The sequence below is a fragment of the Myotis myotis genome, unplaced genomic scaffold, assembly GCF_014108235.1.
Source record: "Myotis myotis isolate mMyoMyo1 unplaced genomic scaffold, mMyoMyo1.p scaffold_m19_p_17, whole genome shotgun sequence".
Classification (NCBI taxonomy): Eukaryota; Metazoa; Chordata; class Mammalia; order Chiroptera; family Vespertilionidae; genus Myotis; species Myotis myotis.
In genome coordinates, this window is record NW_023416321.1 from 15,383,311 (window position 1) to 15,410,152 (window position 26,842).

At 40.3% G+C, this 26,842-nt stretch overlaps 1 protein-coding gene across 11 annotated transcripts in view; it reads right to left on the reverse strand.

Moving 5' to 3' along the window:
• The window catches only part of ATP6V0A1 (ATPase H+ transporting V0 subunit a1), a 62,537-nt gene that overhangs the window by 26,220 nt on the left and 9,475 nt on the right, over positions 1-26,842 (reverse strand). For 6 of the 11 annotated variants that reach the window (XR_004972767.1, XR_004972766.1, XM_036339752.1 and 3 more), the window contains exons 3-12: positions 21,257-21,335; positions 19,470-19,567; positions 18,795-18,923; positions 12,907-13,010; positions 12,465-12,591; positions 10,563-10,645; positions 7,147-7,240; positions 4,666-4,878; positions 2,400-2,550; positions 26-165 (exon numbers count right to left, since the gene is read on the reverse strand). Coding sequence is in view for 9 of the 11 variants with exons in the window: in XM_036339752.1 (XP_036195645.1) it covers positions 26-165; positions 2,400-2,550; positions 4,666-4,878; positions 7,147-7,240; positions 10,563-10,645; positions 12,465-12,591; positions 12,907-13,010; positions 18,795-18,923; positions 19,470-19,567; positions 21,257-21,335 (1,218 nt within the window). In the remaining 2 variants the exon portion in view is untranslated. The remainder of the gene's footprint in view (positions 1-25; positions 166-2,399; positions 2,551-4,665; positions 4,879-7,146; positions 7,241-10,562; positions 10,646-12,464; positions 12,592-12,906; positions 13,011-18,794; positions 18,924-19,469; positions 19,568-21,256; positions 21,336-26,842) is intronic. The other 5 variants (XM_036339750.1, XM_036339751.1, XM_036339753.1 and 2 more) reach the window with 3 other exon arrangements.

Here is a 26,842-nt window from a genome sequence, read left to right on the forward strand (position 1 = left end):
CTGCAAGATATAACTTAAACATTACCTCATTCTCATTCTTCTGGGAGAGGATCCGGCTCTCCCTTAACACCATCCATACAGCAAACAGGGTCATCAAAATGCCATGGCCAAAGTCCCCAAACATCACAGCAAATAGGAAAGGGAAAGTGATGATGGTATATGGAGCTATAAAGAAACCAAAGGATGTCAGATGGGTACCAGACTTACTGGGATGATCACTTTGTAAGGTGTATAAATGTCTAATCACTATGTTGTGCACCTGAAACTAATATGGTGATGTTTGTCAACTGTAATAAAAAAATTAATTAATAAAAAAAAAACAAGGGGGAGAGAATGGGCAATATCTATAATACTATCAATAAAAAATATCCTATATAATAAAAGCCTAATATGCTAAGTGTCCGGTCATCCATTCAACCAATCAAAGCATAATATGCTAATGATATGTTAAGGCAGTTCAACCGCTCACTATGACATGCACTGACCACCAGGGGGCAGACAGTTGATGGTCGACCAGTTGCTATGCTGCGCACTGACCACCAGGGGGCAGATGCTCAATGCAGGAATGCCCTCTGGTGGACAGGGTGCTCCCATGGGGGAAGTGCTGCTCAGCCAGAAGCCAGGCTCATGGCTGGCGAGTGCAGTGGTGGTGGCAGTGCTAAGGATGTCTGAATGACAGCTTAGGCCTGCTCCCCTAAGCTGTCAGTCAGACATCCCCGAGGGCTCCCAGACTCCAAGAGGGCGTAGGCCACGTTGAGGGACACCCCTCCCTGCAGTGCATGAATTTCGTGCACTGGGCCTCTAGTATTAAAATAAAGCAAAGAGGGGCAGAATGGGGACATCTGTAATAGTGTCAACAATAAAAATAAAAAATTTTTTAATTAAAAAAAAAAAAAGGAGGAAAAAGACAAAGCACAGAAAACCGTAACAACTCCCAACCCATCACATTCCTCTCTGTAAGCTAAGGTCAATATAAGGTGACTTTGCACTCTCAGAGAAAATCTTCCCTGGCACTGTGCACCTCACCAAGTAGCTCTGATAACATCTGAGCTACAGCTAGAGTTTGAAACAAAGAACACAGGAAGTGAAAGCTTTGCCTCTAGCACTGGCAACAATGTGGTTTGTTCTCTAATTCCTTTTTTCTTATCCCTGGGACACTGCTCCTGGAGCAGGCAGCTTTCTTCTCTGTGCAGCAACCATTTCCCAGCTGAATAAAGCTACTGGGTGAGCAGGAGAAAGCCCAGCACCCGGGGCAAAGCCGGTCCGGAAGAAGGCTCCAGCTGAAAATGAATTCTGACTCTTGACTTAATAATTAACTCTCCAAACAGAGGAGAAATCTGCTTTGTGCCTAACATGGTCAATAATTGCTATATTTTCTCTAACCTGGAACAGGGAAGCCATTTTAAAATGTCAGATATCTTGGGGAAAAAACTTTTGCTTAAAGCAGTTCCTACAAATGGTGTGCTAGAGAAAGCCAGGTGTTTTATATCTGTAAAACATATACACAGAAAAATCCAATCCACAGAGCTCATGCCTATAAAACCACTTCTTTTTTTAATATGTAAGGTTTTTCTCCTTTCGGTGGGAACTTTTTTTTTTTTTTTTTTTTTTTAAATATATTTTATTGATTTTTTTACAGAGAGGAAGGGAGAGAGATAGAGAGTTAGAAACATCGATGAGAGAGAAACATCGATCAGCTGCCTCCTGCACATCTCCCACTGGGGATGTGCCCGCAACCCAGGTACATGCCCTTGACCGGAATCGAACCCGGGACCTTTCAGTCCGCAGGCCGACGCTCTATCCACTGAGCCAAACCGGTTTCGGCTCGGTGGGAACTTGAATGAGGTAATTTCTATAATTCTTTCAAATTTTAATGATAAAAATTATGAAAATTTTACACAGTCAGATTTTGCTTCATAATCAACGAAGTTCTCCAAATAACCTGTTCTGTAAAAAACAGAGAACAGGAGTTAAATGGGCACCTCTTCACAGGAGTTACACTCGTGCTGAGGTCTTGACATCTTTCGTTTTAAGCCAGTTGTTAACAGCATTTAAAGTGAGGCATTAAAAGATAAAACAAACAGCCGGGCCGGCGTGGCTCTGTGGTTGAGCACAGACCTATGAACCAGGAAGTCATGGTTCGATTCCTGGTCAGGGCACATGCCCATGAGTTGTGGGCTTGATCCCCAGTGTGAGGTGTGCAGGAGGCAGCCAATCGAAGATTCTCTCTCATCACTGATGTTTCTCTTTCTCTCTCTCTCTCTCTCTCTCTCTCTCTCTCTCTCTCTCTCTCTCTCTCTCTTCCCCTCTCTGAAATAAAAATATATATATTTAAAAGTATATATATGACAAGCAAAAAATAAAACCTCTGGAGGGAAACGATGCAAGCTTTTTTTTACCTGGATTTATCTCTCGGTAAGTTCCAATTCCATAAGCATCTACTATGTTCTGAAAGCCATATGTGAACTTGTTCGTTTTGTTATAGGTTGGGGGAGTCTGGTTTGTCTGCATCCTGTTCAAAATGGAGGGCACGGTGGACCCGCTGTGCTCCTGGCAAACATTAAGCACATATATCAAATTAGGTCATGCCCCTAAATGTGGTGATCTTACACAGGCATGCATATTATCAAACCCATCCACCTGTATGCATAAAATGTGTGTATTTTATTTTATGTAAATTGTATCTCAATCTTCCCCAGTCTTTGGGGAAACTGAAACTAGGTATAAAATTTACAATGAAAGATTTAAATTAAGTCTTAGGAAGAAAATCCTTACTGTAAAAAAACGTTTAATTCTAAAATGAGTAACCGAAGTAACCATGGAACCTTTCTCTGGAGACATCCTCACCTGCCTTCCTAGGACTATCATTGTTCTCTCCTCTGTTTATGGAGGAAGCAACGCACATTCTCTGACTTTCCTCCCTCACCACCTGCTCTAAACTCCCGAATCCTTGCAGTCTAGCTGAGCACGCTTATTCAAAGCGGCTGCTGGTCACCAGATCCAAAGGTCTTTTCTCCCACATGCAAGCCCCTGACTCTTTCTGGGTGAAAACCTCAATTCCACAGGAGTCCCCTCCTGCTCACTAACCACGCTTTTTATGTCTTTGCTGGCTTTCCTCCTCTGACTATCCCCAAACAGTGCAGGGCCCCCAAGGTCCCATCTTTAGCTTCTTTACTTTCCTTATTTGAGGTCTCACTCCCTTCCACTCTCATGAATCCACATCTTTCATTGTGCCTTTTTTATCAAGAACCTGTCCTATTACCTGCTTGACATTTCCGTGTGGACTTCTGTCCAGCCTCTCGATGTGATTGAAACTGAACTTACCATTTTCCCCCTAAGTTTCTCTTGCTGAGCTTTTACTTCCATTAACGGAACCATTATCCTACCAGGCACCCAGCTTTGATGCCTCAGAAACATTTATGTTTATTTCTTCTTGTACTGCTCCCCCACGTTGCTAAAAACCAAGTTTACCTAATTGATTCTTCCTTCAGAATGCCTCACAAATTCATCATTATTTTCTTTTCCTATTGTCAGTTCTTACCTCAGGGGCCCTTACAGTTTACTACTCTGTGTTTAACATAACTTCCTAATTGACCCCCACCTATAGACTCTCTACTCTCCAATCCAACCAAGATACTATCAATAGGTTACTCCTTTAAAACTGCTTTGGTCATGTCCTTTCACTGCTAAATAATTTCTACAGCCTCTCCATTCCTTTTGAAATAGAATTTAAAAAGTAATCTGGTATTTTAAAACCTTTCTCAATTAGGTTCTACCTAATCACATTCACATCCTAGTATTTCAGTTTGCCCATTATAATCCCGTTTTTGCCCAACCATGAATGTCGTACTGTACTTCCTGCCTTTGTCCATATTTTCTTCTCATCATTGTAAATCGACATTTCGCCCATTCTTCAAAGCCCCAGTGCCACCTTCTTGAAGCTTTTGTTCAATCATCTTAGTTGCATATACCACTCTGAGTACAGACTGTCTTCTGTACAGTCTGACTGTATGTTTGCCTGTCAGCCTCTCCAAGGAAATTGTAAGGTAGTTGAGGGCTTATTTTTTACTAGTACATCTCTAACTAGATCAGCGCTTTGAACAGAGCAGTACTTCTAACTACTAAGTGAGTCTGCCAGGGTCATACTACAGGTTATACCAGGGGTGGGCAAACTTTTTGACTTGAGGGTCACAATGGGTTCTTAAACTGGACCGGAGGGCCGGAACAAAAGCATGGATGGAGTGTTTGTGTGAACTAATATAAATTCAAAGTAAACATCATTACATAAAAGGGTACAGTCTTTTTTTTCAATAGTTTTATTCATTTCAAATGGGCCGGATCCGGCCCACGGGCCGTAGTTTGCCCACAGCTGGGTTATACTAATGGACCGAGAATGTGGATTAGGAAATTGACACTGTGGTCATGAGCTACCCTGAAGAATCATGGATACATGATTAAGTTATTTAACCTTTTTTTTTTTAAAGTACAATTTCCACATTTGGAAAAAAAGGACACATATGCAAAATGCATTGTCAGGACACAAGATGTGTATATTGAAGAACTCTGAAAGTAAAAATGCCATAAAAATGTGGATAGTTAATGTTACTGTTGATGGGAACCTCTTTTCTTAGCTATAGGCTGCACTGCTTGCTGTGGGGGACTCACCGTGCCCCTTCTGAGTGCAAACTGGATGGAGTCAAGTTCAGTGACAGGGCACCAGACCTCTGCAATCAGACACTTCTGGGTCACGTCTATGTTGCACAGGTTCAGGGTGTGGTAGATGGCCTTCATCTTCCGCACTTTGATAAACCAGACACGGATGTTCTTAGCAGCAGCCTGCAGAACCCTCTGGCGGTGATCCTCCGTTTGATTCAAAACCTTTGAGAGAGAAAGGAACATGGGAGAGATCCTTCTAACACCAGTCTTAAGTCTCAGGATATGAATGGCAAAAGGCACAACTTTCTGAGAAGGGTTGCTGGGAATCTGTTTTGTTTTTGTTTTTTTTTCTTCCTTTGACTAGAATGACTTTTTTTTAGGGGTCAAATTACAAGAAATTAGAGTTCTAGTTACTAACATTCGTTTTTATTTAGCTCCAAGCTCAAAAGAAGCCTGATAAAATGGTTTCTACCTTTCATCTTACCACCAAATCTATGGCACAACAATGTAGGTCATTGGCTTTTACTTGGCCCATTAAAGAGTGGTGACTTTCCAGGTGGAGCCTGTAACTCAGACTCAAAGAAGTCAGCATCACAGGTCCAGGCATTGACAAAGCAACAAATCCACACTGAAGAAGAGCAAGCTGCCGAATCCCCTGAACGTAAGCCAGCAGCAGGGAACGATGGGAAAGAGGCATTGCTGAACACCACTGTCTGCCTATGCCAAGGGAGACCCCATAACTGGAGACAGGAGACAGGGGTCAGGAGGATCCAGAACATTTAGAGGGAAGTTAGCCTGCCACATACCACTGTCATCACGGGGCAGATAAGGCTTTATGTTCCTGTGAGGCTGGAGGAGTGGAGTGGGGGTGAGGGGCTGTTTCAGTGCTGATTCTCTAGAAACCAGGACAGAGTTCCTCAGAAGAATCACATTTGCCAAGACGACAGTGTGAGAATGGGGCAGGGACACTTTATGGTTACTGCCGTATTTACCAGCAAATATTTAAGATTTTAATAGCAGAAAAGAGGCTAAGCCAAAATTGGACAGGCAACCCGCCACTAACATTTCTGCATGAAAATCTACCTTAAATCTCTACATCATTTTGAAGAGGAAAAAGCTATATACTAATCATTTTAGCACAAGTGTCCATCATAGTCCTTCAAGTCAGTTCAGAAAAAAAGTAGTAACTACTTCTTGACAAACTTTCTTGAGCAGTAGAATGTGACTTACATAGAGAGGTTTTAAAAAAAGCTGGCCTGGCTGGTGGCTCAATGGTTAGAATATCGGCCGTGGTACCAAAGGGTCTCAGGTTTAATTTTCAGTCAAGGGCATGTACCTAGGTTGCAGGTTTGATCCCCAGCCCCAGTTGATGTGTCTCTCACATATTTCTCTCTCCTTCTCCCGTTTTCTCTCCCTCCCTCTCTCCCTTCCACTCTCTAAAAATTAATGGGGAAAAAATATCCTTGGTTAACTCTTAAATCACTTGAGAATAAAGGAACAAAACTACTTTTTCTCCTTCTGGCTGTTGACAATTTCACAATTACTATTACAACTTCTGGGAAGCAATGTTCTATTTGCTTTTTTCTTTCCCTATCTCCCACCCCCTGGTATTCAATTTTAAATTTTCAGTTCAGTTCATGTGGGTTGCACCTGCTCTTTAAAATCTACCCATAAGCCTGGGAGGGGATAAGACAGTCCTAGAACCCAGAACATACTAATATGGCTTATGGTCCACCAGCAGTTTGGGTTAAACAGATAATATCTCAAAGGAACTGGAAATAGGTCAAGTCGGTGGGTCACATACAATGGGGGTTAGAGGGAAAGATGAAGTTGAAATGGGAATTACAACATATCTCTGACAATTTTGCCACTGGAAAGAAATGCCTTTGGGATTGGCATGTTTATTAATGTTTCAAGGGGCACTCATCACATTCTTTCAACAGGAAACAACACTCCAGCTGGCCACCCTTTTCCTTCCATGTACCCATAAATCACACACACTGTGATTTTGGGAAAATCTAATGCAGTCCCTTCCTGGGTACAAGGGTTACACCAGGACACTTTGGCTAGACTGTGTGGTTGATATCCAGGTGACCAGAGGGATACACACCAAGCGGTTGAGAGTGGCTGCCTCTGGAGGTAGAGAGTGTGTGTGGGGGACAGGGCGGAGCTGACTTTGTATATACTTCTGTATTATTTGATTTTTTTTTTCTTAACTAAGCATACTTTTGACTCATGATGAGGAGAAATGAATACTCTAAGCAACAGCGATTTCAGATGCATAGCATTCCTGTCTCCTTTGAGAATGATTAATGCTTTTTTGAAGCAGTCATTCCATGAAACTTTTCCCCAGCTCCCAAGGAGACGTTTCCTTTTTTGGTATCCTGAGCTACTGCAGGTGCCTAATAAACTGTTTGTGTGTCAAGGAAGGAGACTGGCCTTCTATTTCAGTATTACGCAAAAACAAATTCCCGTCAGCCCTCTGCGTACCATTTGGAGATCCTCAATCCTGGTGTTAACTCCAGAAGCCATTTCCTTCCTCTCCTGGGGTGTCTCAGGGCAGGGATAGAGAGAGGCCCGGAACCTGAAACAAACAGACACAGCCTGAGGAACACGGATATTTCTTAACCTATCCAATTTAAATAATCTCAGGAAGTAATCCTAATTTACTAGAAGGACCAAGATACTAGTAGGATTCAGACTGGTGTAATAATCAATAATAATTATTTATGGTAAGTAGCCTACAGATAGAGCAGTAACATTTGAACTATCTTGGTATTCTCTGTAGCTATTAAATTTCCTTAGATTATAAAAACAAAACCAGCCCAGCGGTGTGGCTCAGTGATAGAGCATCCACCAATGAACAGGAGGTCACAGTTTGATTCCAGTTGGGGCAAATGCCCAGGTTGTGGGCTTGATCCCCAGTAGCGGGGCATGTAGGAGGCAGCCAATTGATGACTCTCTCATCATTGATGTCTCTCTCATCATTGATGTTTCTATCTCTCTCCCCGCCTCTTCCTTCCTCTCTGAAATCAATCAAGATATTTAAAACAGGGAGCAACTAAGATGGCGGCATAGGTAAACACCGGGAAATTATTGCCTCACACAACAATTGAAAATTACCGCAAAGGACCGAGCAAACATCATCCAGAACAACAGGAAGGCTGGCTGAGTGTAAATTCTACAACTAGAAGGAAAGAAAAGCACGCTGAGAGCCAGAGGCACTGCGGAGGTGAAGTGCAGAGGTACTGCGGCGCGCGCGCGCGAGGAAAGGGGGTGGCGCCTGAGGACGCGGCTGTCTTTTTGAATCACAAACTCCCTACGGCTCTGAACTCCGGTTCCGGGAAGTCTCTGGGGACCCAGGTCTCATACGGGGAGAAGCTGGTCTGTCCGCAGCGAGCGAACGTGAGGGCGGCTTTCCCTCAGAGGTGCTTGCAGCCGTTACCGGGACACTGAGACGCGCGACTCCGGGCGGAGAATCGGCCATGGCCGCTTTCTCCGCCCTCTGACTCCCTGAGACCCCGCCCCACCCAGGCTGCGGCAGAGGCTTTTGCATGTGAATGTACCTAACTGCAGCCCAGCCAGGCAGACCCTGAACTTCCAAGAGAAGGCCCAAGGCCCCCCAGCGGCTTGCATTGCTTCACAGCTGAGCCTCTTCGTGGCTCCTGCTGTGTGGCCTCAGGCAGAGGCTGAATTAGCACCTCCTTAGATCCAGGAGCCACTGTACCCAGTGGTCAGAGGGGGTTCATCCAGACTGCACCTCCTCAGATCCATAAGGGACGCACTCAGGGAGCAGACTCAGTGAGCACCAAAGCCCCACTGAAGCAAGTCTTGCCCCAGAAGGGTGTCTTCAGCACAGAAGTTCTCCCACTTTAGACACAGCTGATTCTCACAGCCAATTGGCCTGGAGGTCAATTCCTCCCAGTGATTCTACAACAAGCAAGGCACCAAGAGTGCACCAAGAGTGTCCACCCCAGGTAACTGGGGAGGCTGAGCTACTGGGCCCTACAGGACACCTGGCGCACAGGGCCACTCTATCAACACAGGGAAGCTGCCAAAATGCGGAGACAAAGAAACAGGTCACAAATGGCAGAAATGGAGGAAAGCAAACGATTGGATATAGAGTTTAAGGCCACGGTTATAAGGTTTTTCAAGAATTTTATGGAAACCGCCGATAAATTTAATGAATCCCTCAATAAGTATAGGGAGACCATGGAGGACATGAAAAAGGACCAACTAGAAATTAAGCATACACTGACTGAAATAAAGAATAATTTACAGAGATCCAGCAGCAGAAAAGAGGATCCCAAGAATCAAGTCAAAGATTTGAAATACAAAGAAACAAAAAATACCCAACCGAAAAAGAAAAAAGAAAAGAGATTCCAAAAATATGAAGATAGTGTAAGGAACCTCTGGGACAACTTCAAGCGTACCAACATCAGAATTATAGGGGTACCAGAAGGAGAGAGAGGGCAAGATATTGAAAACCTTTTTGAAGAAATAATGACAGAAAACTTCCCCCACCTGGTGAAAGAAATGGACTTACAAGTCCAGGAAGCGCAGAGAACCCCAAACAAAAGGAATCCAAGGAGGACCACACCAAGACACATCATAATTAAAATGCCAAGAGCAAAAGATAAAGAGAGAATCTTAAAAGCAGCAAGAGAAAGAAACCCAGTTACCTACAAGGGAATACCCATACGACTGTCAGCTGATTTCTCAACAGAAACCATGCAGGCCAGAAGAGACTGGCAAGAAATATTCAAAGTGATGAATAGCAAGAACCTGCAACCAAGATTACTTTATCCAGCAAAGCTATCATTCAGAATAGAAGGTCAGATAAAGAGCTTCACGGATAAGAAAAAGCTAAAGGAGTTCATCACCACCAAACCAGCATTATATGAAATGCTGAAAGGTATTCATTAAGAAGAGGAAGAAGAAAAAGGAACTCTTACCATTTGCCACAGCATGGATGGAACTTGAGAGCGGATAAATACCACAGGATCTCACTCATTTGTGGAATATAATGAACAACATAAGCTGATGAACAAGGACTGATCCAGAGACGGAGAGGCATTGATTGGACTGTCGGGACTTGGAGGGAAGGTAGGGGAGGGTGGGGGTAAGGGGGAAAGATCAACCAAAGGACCTATATGTAAGCATATAGGCCTAACCAATGGACATGGACAACGGGGGGGTGAGGGCATGAGCGGGGGTGGGGGGGGTGGGGGGGTAGAGGGTAACGTGGGGACAAGGACACATATGTAATATCTTAATCAATAAAAAATATTAAAAAAAAAAAGATATTTAAAACAAACAAACAAACAAAAAACAGTAATACAAATTATATTAGGAAAAATGGCACTGAAGAAAGATCTTACGGGCAGAATTTCAGAAAAGTGTAAGGGTATGGTGCCTGTGGCACACTGCTGGATACGCAGAACTACTGTCCTAGAACAATGTAGCATTTATAAATTATGAATCCTAATTACTTTTTTCCAAGAAAAGGAAATTGTGTTGTGTTTTAAAAAATATATGTGTATTGATTTTAGAGAGAGAGGAAGAGGAAGAGAGAGAGAAACATCGATGTAAGAGAGAAATATCCATTGGTTGTGATCAAACTTGCAACCTGGGTATGTGCCCTAATGGGGAGTTGAACCTATGACCTTTGGTGCACAATCTGACGCTCAAACAACTGAGCCACATTGGCCTGGGTGGAAATTGTGGTTTTGACAGCACTTTAAAAACTGAACTTGGGCCATTTCTAATTGTTTAAAATAGCCCCAACCTTATTAAAAGATGTATTCACCATGTGAAGGTAAAGTAAGGGTTTGTGTTTCACTATTCTATAGTCTAAGACTTAGGAGAGTTAGCCTGCACCCTCAGGGGAGGCACGTTTCTCTTACCCTTCGCAGATTTTCTTGACCCTGTTTTTCAGCTGATCACCTTGGAAGAAAATGATGAACACAGACTTGTGCACGTAGTCGCCCTAGGCCCCAAACCGAAAACCAAGACTTCAGACTTATAACCCAGAAAAAAAGTCTCAAGTAACTTACTTTCTTGGTGATACAGGAACAACAAAAATTCTTTGAGGATACGGCAACCGTGTACTTGAACCACTATCCTCCATCCATTTCTTAAGCTCCACTACAAGAACATTTGCCCTGTAATTACTAAGTCACAAAAAACTTCCTGTATGTGTTTTTACACTCAACCAGGGGCTTGACACAGACTCTAAGATGATTCTTCTTAGTACAACTTAGCCCTATTTACCAATTCCACTTTAAATCTTCTATTGCCTGAAAGCAATAAGTACAGAGAAAGAGAAGAAAGACATTCCTGTCTGCTCCCATGCTTAGAAATTCCCAGATAAAGAGAACTGGATAACTACAAGGAACCGAGTAGTTGGGGAGAGTGTTGATGCAGAATTTCATGATTCATTCTGATTCAGACTTTAGGGGGCAAGGCAAAACACAATCTATTCCAAATACCAAGTTTACACTTGAAGTATGGAAGGAATGATGAGAAAAATAAGCTATACTGAGTGTTAACCAAGATTGTCTCTATTTTCTCATATTCCTATGGAGCTGGTTGAATAAGAAAACAAAACTTTAGAAGATAAAAGGGGATGACGAGTGAAGCAGATAAGGCTTAAGACTTAAATTCCTAAATCCTCTAGAAATAAACTGGTGCACATTCTTGGTGCAGCTGCTCTGCTGTAGCTACGAGATACCCAGGCACCCTTTCCTCAATTTGTTGATAAAATGGTTTCTGTTGCCCAGACACGTGGCCGAACATTCCTGAGAACAGGTCCACATTAGGTGTGACTGCACATCACAATGTCTTCACAACCCGAGGCCAGCCTTCAATAAGACTGTACGACTGCTGCTCTGGGTGAGGGGACTCACCATAACCTAAGTGTCACTATGCTCCTACTCAATACTGAGGATAAAAGTCATATACTGTCACTGGATTATTTTTAGCTGCAGGACCCACCCACTCTGAGAAGTCTCACAGTTCAATCTCTCTTCTTAGGGCAAAGAATACTAATTTAAGAAATCCAAAAGATAATTTAGAACAACAAAGAAACAACAACTTCAGGCTTCTAAATAATACTAACACAAAAGTGAAGTAAATTTTTTTGCAGAACATTTAATCTTCTTTGCTTGTGATCCCTGAAATCAGAACTCACCATACTTAATATAGGTTTATGTTAAGAACTCTGTCCCACTATGTCAAATGCTACGATGTTAAGCTATTCTTACTTTCCAGAGCATTGGGTGGGAAGATCATCCTACCGTGCACAATATGTATTTTTAAACTAAGTTTCTAAATCTCCCAACAAACAAGCAGACAATAAAAAACCTTACCAACTAAAATCTTATCAACTTACAGAGATCCACAATGTAGGAACTCTCCTTTTTACATATTGATATTACCAAACTGGGAACCAGATGTCTTACTTTAAGTTAACTTTCATAGAAGGTTACTTTTTTGTTGGTCCCAGATAAGTAACACAAAACATATAAAGCTAAAGGTTAAAATAACTGGAAAAAAAACATGTTTACATTCAAAATAATACACAGGCATAGCTTTAAAATGTACATGTATATGTCATATATACATCATATGTACACAAATGATGGAAGTTAAGAGGAAAAGAGCCGTCTCTCAAATTCCCAGATCAAAGCCGGGATGAACGTAAGGGCTCCTTTGTGGGAGGTTCAGAGTCAGGGGGCACGAGGCTGCTCCTGCTCTGAACTCCCTTTACAAGACCTACTCCATGGGACACAATGTCCTTGTCTTACAGTCACAGGATCCTCCAGGGGGTTCTCGATTTCAGCCTGTCGCAGGAACACATTCCCCCGGCACACCCGCCAAAGCATGCGCTCAAAAGTAGGGATGCGCTCCCGGTTAATCACACCAGCCACGAAGCTGTGGGAAGAAGAGCCAGGTTGGGAAATCTATTCCATGCCAGGGGATGGAAGGCTTTAAGACAAAGAAGGAAAGTGAGGAGAGGTACGAGGATGACAAACATGATTACACATTGTTATGTCAAAAAAACTAAAGTTTTACTTCTGGTCCCAGAAGAGAGTTGAGAGAACACAACCCAAATCAACTGAGGAGCACCTCTCAACAGGCTCAGAGGAGAGTGCATTCTGGAAGCAAGTAAAGGCCAACCTTTTGCTCTTCTGAACTGTAAAAATGAACTTGACCCCACTGAGTATGGAGGGTTGAAGTGGTACTCACCCAAGTCTTAAAGGTGTGCCTCTTCCTATCTCACTTGGCTCCAAGAGGGATGAGGACTCTTCCAACAGGTCTGGATCCGCCATCTGCTGATGATGCAATTCAGCCTGAATTCACAAATCAATTAATATCTAATGAAAATAGTTAGTGGCATGCAGGGAACGAGGAACCAGGAGATAAGTTCAGAAAATAAAGATGAGAAACAAACTACCAAAAAGAAGATGTACCCACAAAAAGAAGATAAGAACAATAAGGAAAGAAAAGAAACAAGAGGGAAAGAAAGCATAATTGTCCCAGTAAATCATCTGGGGAAATGGTTTAAGAAATAAGGAATAAAAAAACCAAAAACAAACATTAAATGATGGTGACATGTATAAATCTTACTTGGTGGAAGCCATTTTTTCTCTTATATTTTCCTAAATGAGCCATGAAAGTACCAGGAAATACCTTTTCATGTGGATAGAAGCTGAAGTGTTTCTTCCTTTTGAGCAAAAAGGAGGCAGCTCAGCAGACTCTCAACATCCAATTTCCAGGCAGTTACAAACTAGAATTGTCCCTGCGTGAGAATATGAAAGATGGAGACTCTCTTTCCAAGGAAGAACGCAAGGCAGCGTCACTGTCTTAAACACAGTGTGTGATCTGGAGAAAGGCAGGGGAGGCCTCTCCAGATACCTCGGTTTTCTGTGCTCTTAGAAATGCAGAATGTGAGGACTTTCAGCCATTGCATAAAATGCTCCATGGGATGTAAGGAGTATTTCCTTCTCCAAAAGGATAAGAAGTACAATAGCTGGACAGGCCTGGGCCTCCACCGCATCCATAAAGGGAAGAAAAATTGAAAACGTATCAGAATGTCCTAGCTTCTGAGCAGGAATCTAGGAATATTAAAAAGTTCATGTAGGCTTTACAGTTGCAGGATGCTTGAGAACATAGCTAATCCAATAATCTGCATCAAATGCAGTGAAGAGAGTAGAGATATTAAGCCAATGTACAGTGTGTGGGCTAGTTTAATTGTTTAGATTTAAAATGATTTCCACCATGACAGTTTATACAATGAAATGAAGGAGGAAAGGGACCTTTTCAGATGTGCTAGGTCTATATTTCCTAGCCTCTCTTTACACAACACTTCTTACCTACCACCTTTTACTCCCATCAGGAAGGGAAGCTGCCCTAAAAAATAAAGGCCAATTGATTTCTCCACAGCCTGACCTCTCCAACTTTAATATCCATGCCCTTCTTGTTTGACCAAACAAACAAAGAATCAGTAAAATTGTTCTCCATCATTTTCATTCCAAATTTCAAGATTTTACTCCTGTCAACCCATTATAAACAAAAAAACCTCATGGGAATGTCAAGTGTAAGTCTGAAAGCCTTAATATGTGAAGGCAATTGCTTTGAGAAGTAAAATTTTGAAAGCGGGATCAACTTTGATTTTTTTTAACAAAGGGAAGGGCAGAGAAATACTGTCACGAGATTTGGAAAAGCTTAAGATGAGATAATGGGCCACAGGTTACCAGCTGCTGTCAAATGGCAGTTTAGAGGTTCTTCTTGTTTCTACTTAAGGTCAAACCAGCTCACTACAAGCCACAGGCAATTTATTTTGAGGATCCAGATGACTTCCACATTTCAATGTGTTCTTGGAATGTCCCTTAGCAAAAACCAGTGAAACTTACTGCTATTCACAAGATTCCTGCCTACTTCCCTGTACGGTTCATAAGACTTGGTTTAAATAAACCCTAAAGATCAGACTCAAAGCAAACATGTACTCTAGGGGACAAAGATGAAACAGCAATTAGACTACTCCAAAGACTGTATCTGGGACTCTCTAGGTATAAAAAAACAGAATTAAAGTTAAATAGAAACTTGCAATAAGCTTCTAATTCATAATTACACTATTTCATACTTACAAATCCCAAGTCTTGCCCTGTCTAGGCGGCTCCATTGGTTGGAGCATCGTCCCATGCACCAAAAGTTTGCAGGTGCAGCTCCCAGTCAGGGCATATACTTAGACTGTGGGTTTGGTCCCTGGTCAGGGTGCACACAGGAGGCAACCAATCGATGTTTCTCTCTCTCTCTCTAAAATAAAAAACAAAAAACAAACAAAAAATAAAACACACATATCCTCAGGAAGATGATTAAAAAGTGGAAAAAAAATCCTAAGTCTTAGAGAGGAAAGTAAAAGATTTTTAAATAAAATAATCGTGCCTCGTGAGAAAATAGGATGACCAGAACCACTAACTGAAGGCCTTTAGAGCAATCTCTAAAACCATGTCGTCAAGTAGCAAAATCCTAACCGGGTTCTCTAGTAACAATAACGACACTGCCGATGTTCCTCTAAGTTACTTGCTATGCCCTCTGGTTTACCCCCTGCCCCAATTAGAACACTGAAACCATGCCTTGAAAAAAAAAGTAGCAGAGCTTCAGTAGGTCTATTTCTACTCTTAAGTATAAGCAGCACAAGTCCAGTTCAAGCTACTTTAATTACCAAGAGCAAACACTTTTACTTCCATCTATGTTAAGAAAGAAATTACACTCCCCTCTTCTCTCTCTAAAAATCAATTTAAAAAATAGAGATAGAGAGACAGAGAGAAAGAGAGAGTGAGAGAGAGTGAGAGATTATACTTCATCACCTAAGGTATTTACCCAAACCCCAAAGGAGATGGCAGATGGGAAAGAAAAGTAAAGAAAGCAAATGAATGAAAAACTCAGGAGGAAAAGAAGGCAGGGATCTGCATGCCATTAACCATTACTTTTCCAGTCTTCTTTACGCTCTCATATGTTATGGTGCTTATGGTAAAGATGCAGAGAAATCTCTCCAGCTCTTACAGTTCTTCATAAGCAAGAAGACTGAGAAAAGGATAATCATTAACAAGTCATTTTAAATGCTCTGGATAAGAAATGGCTAAGTCAAATTTGTAATCATCTTAAATCATAAGAATATTCAATGTGTTTACCTTTCCCCTTCTACACCCCTCACCAATCAGAACCCCTGTACCAAAAGATGGAAAGAATCATTCTCTGATTTAGCCATTTTCTGCTAACTCATTATTACAAATCATTAATCATATTCACCAAAAAGAAGGCTTTGAAATTGGTAGTGTTTTAGGCCATTTGCAAACCTTCTAGCTGTAGGCATGGAAGATAATCTCATGAAAAAATCTATGTTTCCAAGATTTGAGGGTCTCAAGTTTCCTTATCTTTTGCATTCTTTAAAGTGTGCCCTCCCACGTGCACATGCGCTTACTCTGTGAGGTCTGGTTTCCTGTCATGGCCTGGACACCTGAGGTTGCTGTTTAGTGGCAGCAGGGCAAGGGCTATTGAAAGGGACCTGGCTGAGGTTACGAGCTAGTGGCAAGAGCAGGCAAGGCACGGACGGTGCAGTTGGAGAGAAAAGGCAGAGTGGTTCTTGCCAGATTTCCTGCACTGTGGTGAGGGTGCTAAGAATGAGAGGGACTGATAACGAAAGCAGTGGAAGAACCTCTCATAGTCAAGGCCTTGTGTTCAAAAGTGAACAACTCACCATAGATTGGGCATGAAGGTCATGAAGATTTAAGCCTGCCTTCTCAGCATGGGCATATCATGTTTAGACTTATTAAGCACAAACAAATTCCAAAATCCATAACTTATGATTTTAAAATCTTATGTCATTTTCCCAAGTAGTTCCTTTTTATATTTTTACTATTTTTAAAAATTATAACATTAAAGTTTGAATAACTATTTCCCTTAAGGGAGTCCATTTGTCAATCTTTATTCAGAATTTCTCCCAGAATGACTAAGAAGCCCATTTCAATTCTTAAATTTGGGGGGTTATGAAAGACATTTCATACTTTTCAGCAACATCTGAGCAGTAAACAAAAGACTATATCAAAAGGAAAAAAGAGGGGGGGGGGGAATTAAGTCCTAAATGATGCTAAAAGTAGCTGAGCTTTGATCCTGAGACCAGGTTTATATTGCATCTGTGGGAAGCAGCTTGAACACAGTTAGAGAAGCACACACGGGAGCACTGGAGGCACTGTGTTCGGGATGTTTCCTCATAACTACGGATACGCTCCTTGAGCATAGGGACCAGGCCTTACTCATCTTATTGTCTCACAAAGAGTAGGTGGTTTATCAATGTTCTGTGAATTAATGAAGATAAATACAATGTGTAGGCAGTGAGCATACTGGAATTCCAGATTACGTGTTCATTAAAACCATATGCCTAAGTGGTCATGCCTGTTGCAAAAGGCCTGAAACACTTGTCATGAGTTAATCACACTGTCCCACACGATAATTGCGACGATATAATTGCGGACTAGTGAAAGAACTTATCAGTGGCCTCAAAACTCTCAGCTCAGTGAGCAAGCTGAATATTCACACCGAACCTCTCTTGATAAATACGGCCAGATTCTAATCCTTAGGAGGACCAGGCAATTAAATTCATAAGACCTTTCCCCTTTCCCCTCGCCCCAGCAGATCTTTTTAATTAGCATGGCTTCTCTAAGTCAAAGCCTTAGCTATTGAGGAATGTGTCACATCTTCAGCTGACTTTCTCTAGCCCAGTGGTTCTCAAGCTAGCCTGCCTTCTGATGATCCTTGAAAACAGATTGCTACGACCACTTTCAGACTGGTAATTTGCATTCTGACAAGTTCCCAGGCAAGGCTGATGCTGCTGGTTGGAGAACCCCTATTCTAGTATAAGAACAGTGGGAAGTTGTTCTTTCTCCAAAACACAGAAATTAAAAGTGGAACTGAGAACAAGAGCAGATACTAACTAAATTGGGCCTTCTATTTTTCAAAAGTTTTGCCACACAAGAAAGTTGGTTTTGAGCAAAGGAAATAAAGAACTTTATGGGAAGGCACATTGAACGGTGACCAGAACAATCTCTGAAGTGTCTTATGTTGCTAAGCAGGTGGCAAAAACACCTGTAAAAAGAGAATTATCCAGCCTGGCCAGTGTGGCTCAGTTGGTTGGGCATTGTCCCCGTGCAGGTTCGATTTCTGGTGAGGGCACATGCCCTGTTTCAGGCTTGATCCCTGGTAGGGGGCATGCAGGAGGCAGCCAATGAATGTTTCGCTCTCACATCGATTTTCTCTTCCTCTCTCCTTCCCTCCCTCTCTCTCTAAAAATTAATAAAAATATTAAATTAAAAAAGAGAGAATGACCCATATTTTAAGCCATCAGAAAAATCACGTCCAGGCTGAAAGCTAAGACTCCTTCCCAGGTTTAACTAGGAGAAGGAAGCTTTCTGAAAGCCTTGCTCCAAATCCTTTCCACGGGGTCACCTCAGCAAGCTGCTGGCAACTTAGTTACCTACATTTCTAATCCAGGAACTTAGTAACATTTTTCCCTACCTGGTAATGCAGTTGAATTTATATGAAAATCCAGGAATTTCAAACAAGCATCCTACCAATATTTCCATATAGTATTTAAAAAAAAAATTAAAGTGTGATATGTGCTATCTAAAGTAGTTAAAAGTGTGCTTGAAGGTTGATGGGCAAACATAGAAATAAAATTAAAATTTGATGACAAAAGGTTTGGAGATTAAACCTTTGTTATAATTTCACATGTAACTGAATGTTTCTTGTTGCTTTGACTTTAACCTTGAACATTTACTTACCTTAAAATATAATGTAAAAATTTTAGCTAACTATGTTAATACAACTATTGTAGGGTTCCTTTCCCCATCTTGAGATGAAAAATTACAGAAAATGCAAAAATATACAAAATTATGTCTGGCTATGTACTGCATGAAAAATGGAACATAATCTGACAGTTCTTCAACTAAAACAGGGTGTGAAGATGGTATTGCTTTCAAACTAGCAAATTAAAATAATTACTGGAATAAAAATATGGCCCACTTGTGCAGGTGTAACATCAGCTGCTCAAATACTAAAAGAAATAATAGTCTGACCTCATCGAAAAACTGCTGAGTTTTGCGAAGTATAAATTTTAATTCAGTCAGTTCCAGGAAGTTTCTCTTCAGAGCTTCCTGGTTGGTGTTGATTTCCTTCAGTTCATTTTCAATCTTCTCAAAATTAGCCTATAAAAAAGAAATCAAAATATTAACTCAAACTAAGCTTAATGAGCTTGCTCTGAAAGACATGAATTCATCTATCCAACAGAACTCTAGCTACTATGACAGATATCTTATATCTACCCTGCAAATATGTGATTTTATCAGGGCAATTTTCTTCATTAAAATTTTTGTTTAAAATCGTCTTTGTTTATATATTCTATTATAGCCTTGGTTGAATTCTCAGGAGACTTCAGATGGATAAAATAAATATTGAAATCCATTGGCTATTCATTTATTTAGATGATGAGATTAATAAATTAGTAGATAAATTGACATTAATCCAATATAGTTTCAATAAGCCAATAAACATTTATTTAGTGGCACATGATACTGTTCAACATGCTGTTCTAGGCCATAAAAAGGAAGCTTCATTTTAATTCCAGCTACAAGAAACTTACATCAATAAATAATGCTGACAAGGACAGCTAGAATTACTCTACTCTCTATCCACTCAGAAATTTCTACATTTAAACAGCAAGACACTTATTTGGCATCCTCAGAATTGTTTACCTCTAAGTCAATCATGTCCCGGGGGAAGGGCACCTCTGGATTTTCGCCAGTGTCCATAATTGGGATATTAGCTTTTCTTATCTCTTTCTCAACAAATCCTAAAATGACAGAATCAAAACATTCATGTATAGCATATGCCTGGAATTGCCAATATTTGGGAGGGGGGTGGGTGTGGAGGCGTGGAAAGAGATGCCAAGCCTGGCTAAAAAGCTTCATTCTAAGAAAGATACTTTTATACAAAAGAAGCAGAACATGTAAATCCTTTTTTCTCTACATTCCTCGTCCTCCTATCACACAATCTCTAAAGCACAGCTTCCCCAAAGAGGGTTATCATTCCACTCCTGTCTTCATTTCCTCTTCTGGTCTTCAAACTAGTCCAACCTGCTTCAGCTCTGCAACCCTGTGACTGCTGCCCCAGAGTATGATGTCCTCATCACAAGTACTGCGAGCAGGCAGAGCAGAGCTATGGAAGAGCCAACTCAATAGACTATTTGACAACTGACACACTAGTGAGACAACTCCAGATCAACAGGGTTTCATTACATTTAAAGGAAACAAAACAAATAAGCAAGAGGCAGAATAAGGCTCCAAGACACCAGAAAAGAAAAGTGTTTCAGGTGACAACTACTGACTTTGTTTTTTAGGATGGGAACCAAATTCACCTATCAGCTAACTGAGAGCTGGCATAGTATTCTAGCAAGATCTTGGGTTTTAGAACCAGACAGAACAACCTGAATTCAAATACTGATTCCATCACGGCCACTTACATTCTTGGACCATGTCACTTAACCTCTCTGATCTTTGGTTTCCTCACTTATTAAATGAGGTTAACACCCATTTTGAAGGGATGTTGTAAGAAATGAATGAAAGAAAGCATATGAACACCCTAACTCTCAATAGAGCCTTAAGTGTTAGTTTCTTCCCTCATACATAAATAGCACAGATTAAAAGGTGGCTATGCTGACATCTAAAATTGATGGTGGTTTGGGTTCCATCCCTCAGAATTCTATAATGTAATCTATACTAATAAAAGGGTAATATGCTAATTAGACCAGGAGACCTTCTGGGAAACCTTCCAGATGTCATTCCAGACAAAGTGGGGCCCAGGCAGAGGAGGTTAGGGGCGATCAGGCCAGGAGGGAAGGGCAGTTGGGGGCGAGCAGGCCGGCAAGCGGGGGGGGGGGGGGGCAGGTGGGGGCGAGCAGGCTGGCGTGAGGGGGTGCTGTTGGGGCAAGCAGGCCGGCGGGGGGTGGGTGTGGCGGGGCAGTTGTGGGCGAGCAGGCAGGCAGGCAGAGTGGTTAGGGATGATCAAGCAGGCAGGCAGATGAGTGGTTAGAAGCCAGCAGTCCTGGATTACAAGAGGGATGTCCAACTGCCAGTTTAGGCCCGATCCCTATGGGCCTAAACTGGCAGTCAGATATCCCCTGAGGGGTCCCAGATTGGAGAGGGTGCAGGCCAGGCTGAGGGACACCCCTCTCCCCCGCATGAATTTCGTGCACCGGGCCACTAGTTCTGCTATAAAACCCTTCCCACACACACACACAAAAGCAGTGTTTTCAGCTTACAGCTTTGTCATCTCACACAAGGTTTCCATTAAGCATCACCAGGCCCAAACACTACAAAATCTACTTGTATACCAGAAATTCATCTTAACACCAGGATCACAAGATTTTTCCTCCTTTCTTTTTCTCCTGTAGGGTTTCCTCCCTTTATTAAGAGCACTGGTGTCTCTAATTTAAGATAAATGACTCATTATAGGAACACCATCAAGACCAAAATGCACATACGAAGCTTTCGATCCATTTCTTCACATCTTCTAACTTCATTCACAAATTTCCGCTGGAAAACATTCACATCTGGATTTAACTGCAAAATAAGAACACAATACCAAATATTCAAACACTGCGCCTATTTCCTCTGTTTCACAAGCAGCACATCCTGCAAAGTCAAAGCCTAGTATGTCAATGCATGATGCAACACTAATAAAAACGGTCTACTGACCCACTTGGGAGCCAGCTGCACCAACTAAAGATAAAAACCGCTCCCTTGCTCTGCAACATATTGAAATGGAGGCATATTAGAGTACAAAATGCTCTTCCTAGGCCACAAGTCTCAGTGAACCCCCTCCGCCGCCACCGCCAAATAGTGGGCCCACTAATATAATAGCTGCTCTGCCGGCTTTCCCTCTCTCCTTCTTCCCAATCAGAAGAAACAGAGGCAAACTTCTCTTGTTCTTCTGTTCCTGGTTCTTCACCTTCTAAGTGACAGGCTGGTTCATTCACTAAAGTAATTTTCAAAGCAATGTGAAACATAAAACAAGAATAAAACAAAAGTTCCTACAGATTAAGAAACTTGCAATCTAGTAGAGAGAAAACATGAACATAACCAATAAGATAGCATGTGATAAATTCCATAAAAGTAATAGAAATAAAGAACTACTATAGTTCCTTCTTCGATGTTTATGGAGCAAGCACCAAATATGTGCCATACACTGTATTAGGCACTTGTGTAAATATAAAGAATAAAATACGTCCTAACTTTTAGGAGCTCAATTTCATGTATAATAAATATACTTTGTTGTGACAAATGCTATTAAAAAGTAAGTAAAATATTGTTGGCAGTTTCTTATACAATTAAACATTCCTACCCACCACATGTCTGAGCATCTACTACTAGGTATTTGTGTAAGAAGATGAAAACACATTGACAGAGACTGTACAAGACTGTTCATAGCAGCTCTTGCATAATAGCTCCAAACTAGCAATGATCCAAATGTCCATCAATAGGAGAATGGATAAAGACATTGTGGTATATTCATACAATGGAATATTACTCAGCAGTAAAAAAGAATCACCTATAGCTATCCACAAAACCAGATAAATCTAAAAAACATTAGGCTGAGGAAAAAAAGTAAGACCAAAGAGTTTGAAAGTATGACTATATTTACATGAAGTTCAAGAAAAGGCGAAACTAATCGATGATGCTGGAAACCAAAACAGTGGTTATCTAAGGGAGGGTGGGGGTTGACCAGAAGTGAGCACAAGGTAACTTTCTGGGCTGCTGCAAATATTGTCTTACCTAGGGTGGTACTTACAAAGGTGTATAAATTTACCAACATCATCAACCTGTACTTTTAAGGTCTTTGCATTTCACTGAATACAAATTTTACCTCCATAAAAAAGATGTGTGTGTAGGGAAGAACACTAGTTCCACCTAGGACAGCAGTTCTCAACCAGTGGGTCGTGACCCCTTTGGCGGTCGAATGACCCTTTCACAGGGGTCACCTAAGACCATCCTGCATATCAGATATTTACATTACGATTCATAACAGTAGCAACATTACAGTTATGAAGTAGCAACGAAGATAATTTTATGGTTGGGTCACAACGTGAGGAACTGTATTTAAAGGGCCAGAAGGTTGAGAACCACTGACCTAGGAGATAAAGAAAAAAAATGTGCAAAGGTAACCACTTGAGCTGGGCTGATGGGGAATGAAGCCAAGTTCACCAAGCAGAAATACACAAAATGGAAGGAGGAAGACCATGACATGCCCAGCCGGTGTGGCTCAGTGGTTGAACCAAGAGGTCACAGGTTCGATTACCCGTCAGGACACATGCCCGGGCTTTGGGCTCGATCCCCAATAGAGGGCATGAAGGAAGCATGATTGATGTTTCTCTCCCATCAATGTTTCTATTTCTCTATCCCTTTCCCTTCCTTTCTCCATAAAATCATTAAATATATAAGAATACATATATATACAAGACAGACCAAATGATCTGACTTTTTAAATATACTTTTAAAAAATTTACTGTTTTGAAGAATAATATTGTGTGTGAAGAATGAAGTGTAAGAGAGAGACCGATGACAGAGAAACTAGTAAGGAAATTATTGGTATTATTATATTAGAAGGAATCTACAGCAAAAAGCATTATTAGAGATTAAGAGAAATGCTACATAATGATAAGAAAAATTCCCATGAAGGTGCACAATTCTAAACTTGTGGGTCCCTAATAAATTGTTTGTTTTTCACCGAGCAGGCAGTACTTCGGCTTCTCATTCAGAAATTTCCACTTCAATAAACATGAAGTGAACTACTGGTTTCATAATCGAAGGCAAAGTTCAACTACGGCCACCCACAACCTGTTTCGGACAAGGCATCCTAACAATATTTCAAACAAAAATGAACAGAAGTACAAGGAGAAACTGACAAGCCTGTCTATGTAGTGGGAAATTTTAGTGTAACTTTTCTATTACTGATACATCAAATCTACTAAATAAGGATAGAGAAAATTTGAACAACATAATTGGCTTAATCGAATACATACACAGAGACATGTACACATCTAATCCCTTCATCCAACAGTTTTCTCTTCAATAATTCATTTACAAAACTGACCACAAAATAGATCATACAGCAAGTCTCAGTAAAAAACTGGTACTATACAGACAATGTTCTTTGATTATAATGCAATTAAATTAGAAAGTCACATAAGAAATACAACTTATGATATCTGGAAATTCTAAAATAGTTCTAAGTAATTCATGACTCAAAGAAGAAAGCAAAATGATTTTTTGTTTGTTTCTAACTTGCTGATTTGAATGGTGATATGACTAGTTCCAAATGTATTCAGTCATGCCCACATTTGAAAGAGTAAAACTTACAACAATCATGTTTGCCATGAAACAGTGTTATACTTATTTTGTATTTAATATAATGAGAAGTGATTTTCATTTTTCTAAGCAACTGAAAAAGTCCAGTTCAATTGATGCTACAGATGAACTAACACATGGCTTTCTCCTCCTCAAATAACTACAAAAGAAAACCAAATTATGTTATTTCATTTAAGTAAATTGTGCTTAATGAGTGACACAAATGTATGTTTAAAGACAATATTGCTTCACATTTGCAAGCTGAGTAGTTGTTTACAATGGTCTGGGAAAAGCCTACTAATTGCCTATAAAAGAACCATTTCTGCTAACTCTTGTCCTTAATAAGTAATATGTGAATCTTGATGCAATACTTCATTCATTAGAATAATCCTTCCATCACAAAATTGCAGCTTATGTATAAGTTTAAGGATTTATTTGTAAACGATGGCAATAATTCCCTATAAAAGATCTTAATAATAGTAAAAAAATTAGTATTTAATGACTGACATATATGAAGCAATTTAAATAATTTATGAAATAATAATGAAAATGCTAAAGATCAAACTTTGTAGCATGCAGCTAAAGTGGTATTTAAAGGAAAATGTATAACTTTAATTGCATATAACAGAAAAGACTAAAAATTAATGTTCAAATTCAAGACATTAAAAAAAGATAATAGAATGTAGAAAACAACAAAAAGGAGAACAAAACAAGTCCTAGAGAAGATGCCCCAGATCAAAAGCTGGGTGTTTTTTTTAATTAGTATTTTATTTTATTATTTTTCTTAGCAGCTGGTTATTTGAAAAACCAAAATGGCCAAAATGTTTATAAGACTGAGAGAAGGCATACATAAATATAAGAATAACAAACAGGTAACTACAGCCCTAGCTGGTTTGGCTCAGTGGATAGAGCGTAGACCTGCAGACTGAAGGGTCCCAGGTTTGATTCCAGTCAAGTCTCTCTCATCATTGATGTTTCTATCTCTCTCTCCTCTCCCTTCCTCTCTGAAATCAATAAAAATATTAAACAACAAAAACACTGTGAGAATACCACTTCACACCCATTAGGATGGCTATAAAATTTTTTTAACAGAAAATAACTTGTGAGGATGTGAAGAAATTAGAACCCTCATACATTGCTGGTGTGAGTGTAAAATGGTGTGGTTGCTGTGGAGAGAAGTCTGGAGGTTCCTCAGAAAGTTAAACATAGAATTACCATATGACCCAGCAATTCCACAGCTAGTTATATATCCAAAAGAAGGAAAAACAAACTACATAATTCCTTTATATACAGGGTGGGACAAAGTAGGTTTACAGTTGTGAGTACCTGAAACACAGTTTATTCTTATATTATTACTTATTAATTATTGTATTGTTTTCCAAACGAACAACTGTAAACCTACTTTTGTCCCACCCTACATAATGCCCAGAATAGGGAAATTCACCAAAAAAGGCAGATTAAGTGGTTGCCAAGGGCTACGGGGAAAAGGAGTGACTTCTAATGGGTACAAGGTTTCTTTTGGAGGTAATCAAAGGTTCTAGGATTAGACAGTGATGATGGTTTTGTGAATACACTAAAAACCATTGGATCATATATACTGTAAAAGGGTGACTTGTTTGGTATATCTCAATTAAAAAGAAAACAGGCAGTGGAATCAGACAATGCTGGGAACTAATTTGTATGTCCTTCAGGTATTTATTTTCATCTATGCCACAGGTTCTTATTCTGTAAAATGAGAATGGTAGGCTCCACGAACCAAAAGTAGGTTCTACTGTGCAGAGTTGTTGTGAGAAATGCCTGCAATAATAATACAAAATGCTCAACATGGTATCTATTAAAAATGTAAATTATCATTATGATTGTGTTAGACAGTAAGGAATTGAAGAATAGGAAAGAGAGAAGGAATAGATGAAAGAACATACAAAATTTTGAACAAGTTGAGTGAGGGAACATGTCTTACTCAATATCTCTCTAAAACCGAGAGTGGTATCTTTACAGAGTTGATAGAAGATATCAACTACTTCTTATATTGAAACTACTCATTTGTTTGTTGAAAATATGTTGCATATTTTCATATCAAAGAAAAAGTGCAAAAAGACAGAAAAGTACAGATACATGTTACAACACAGATGAACCTTGAAAACATTATTCTAAGTGAAAGAAGCCAGTCCCAAAAGATATGTTGTATAATTTCATTCACATGAAATGTCCAGATAGGCAAATCCACAGAAACAGAAAGTACATTAGTGGTTGCCAAGGGCTGTGGAGGGAGAGGAGTTGGGGAGTGACTGCGAATGGGTGCAAGGTTTCTTGTTGGAGTAATGAAAATGTTCTAAAATTAATTGTGGTGATGGTTGTACAGCTCTGTGAACATACTAAAAATCACTGAATTACACACTTTAAATGAAAAAATAATATGGTAGGTGAATTATATCTCAATAAAGCTATTAAAAAATAGTAGAAAAATAACCTGGACATGTAATTCACCAAATTAATAGATTGAGCAGAAGAAACATAGTAACACCAATAGATGAAAAGGCATTCAATAAAATTCCACAACCATTTGTAACAATAACTTTAGAAAATCAGAAATTGAAAGAATGTGCATAATCTAATTAATAGAATTTTCAAAATATGTAAGAGTAAACATCTTATTTAAATTGTGAAACATTAGCCCTGGCTTGTGTGGCTCAGTTGGTTGTGGCTCAGTTGGTTGTAGCATT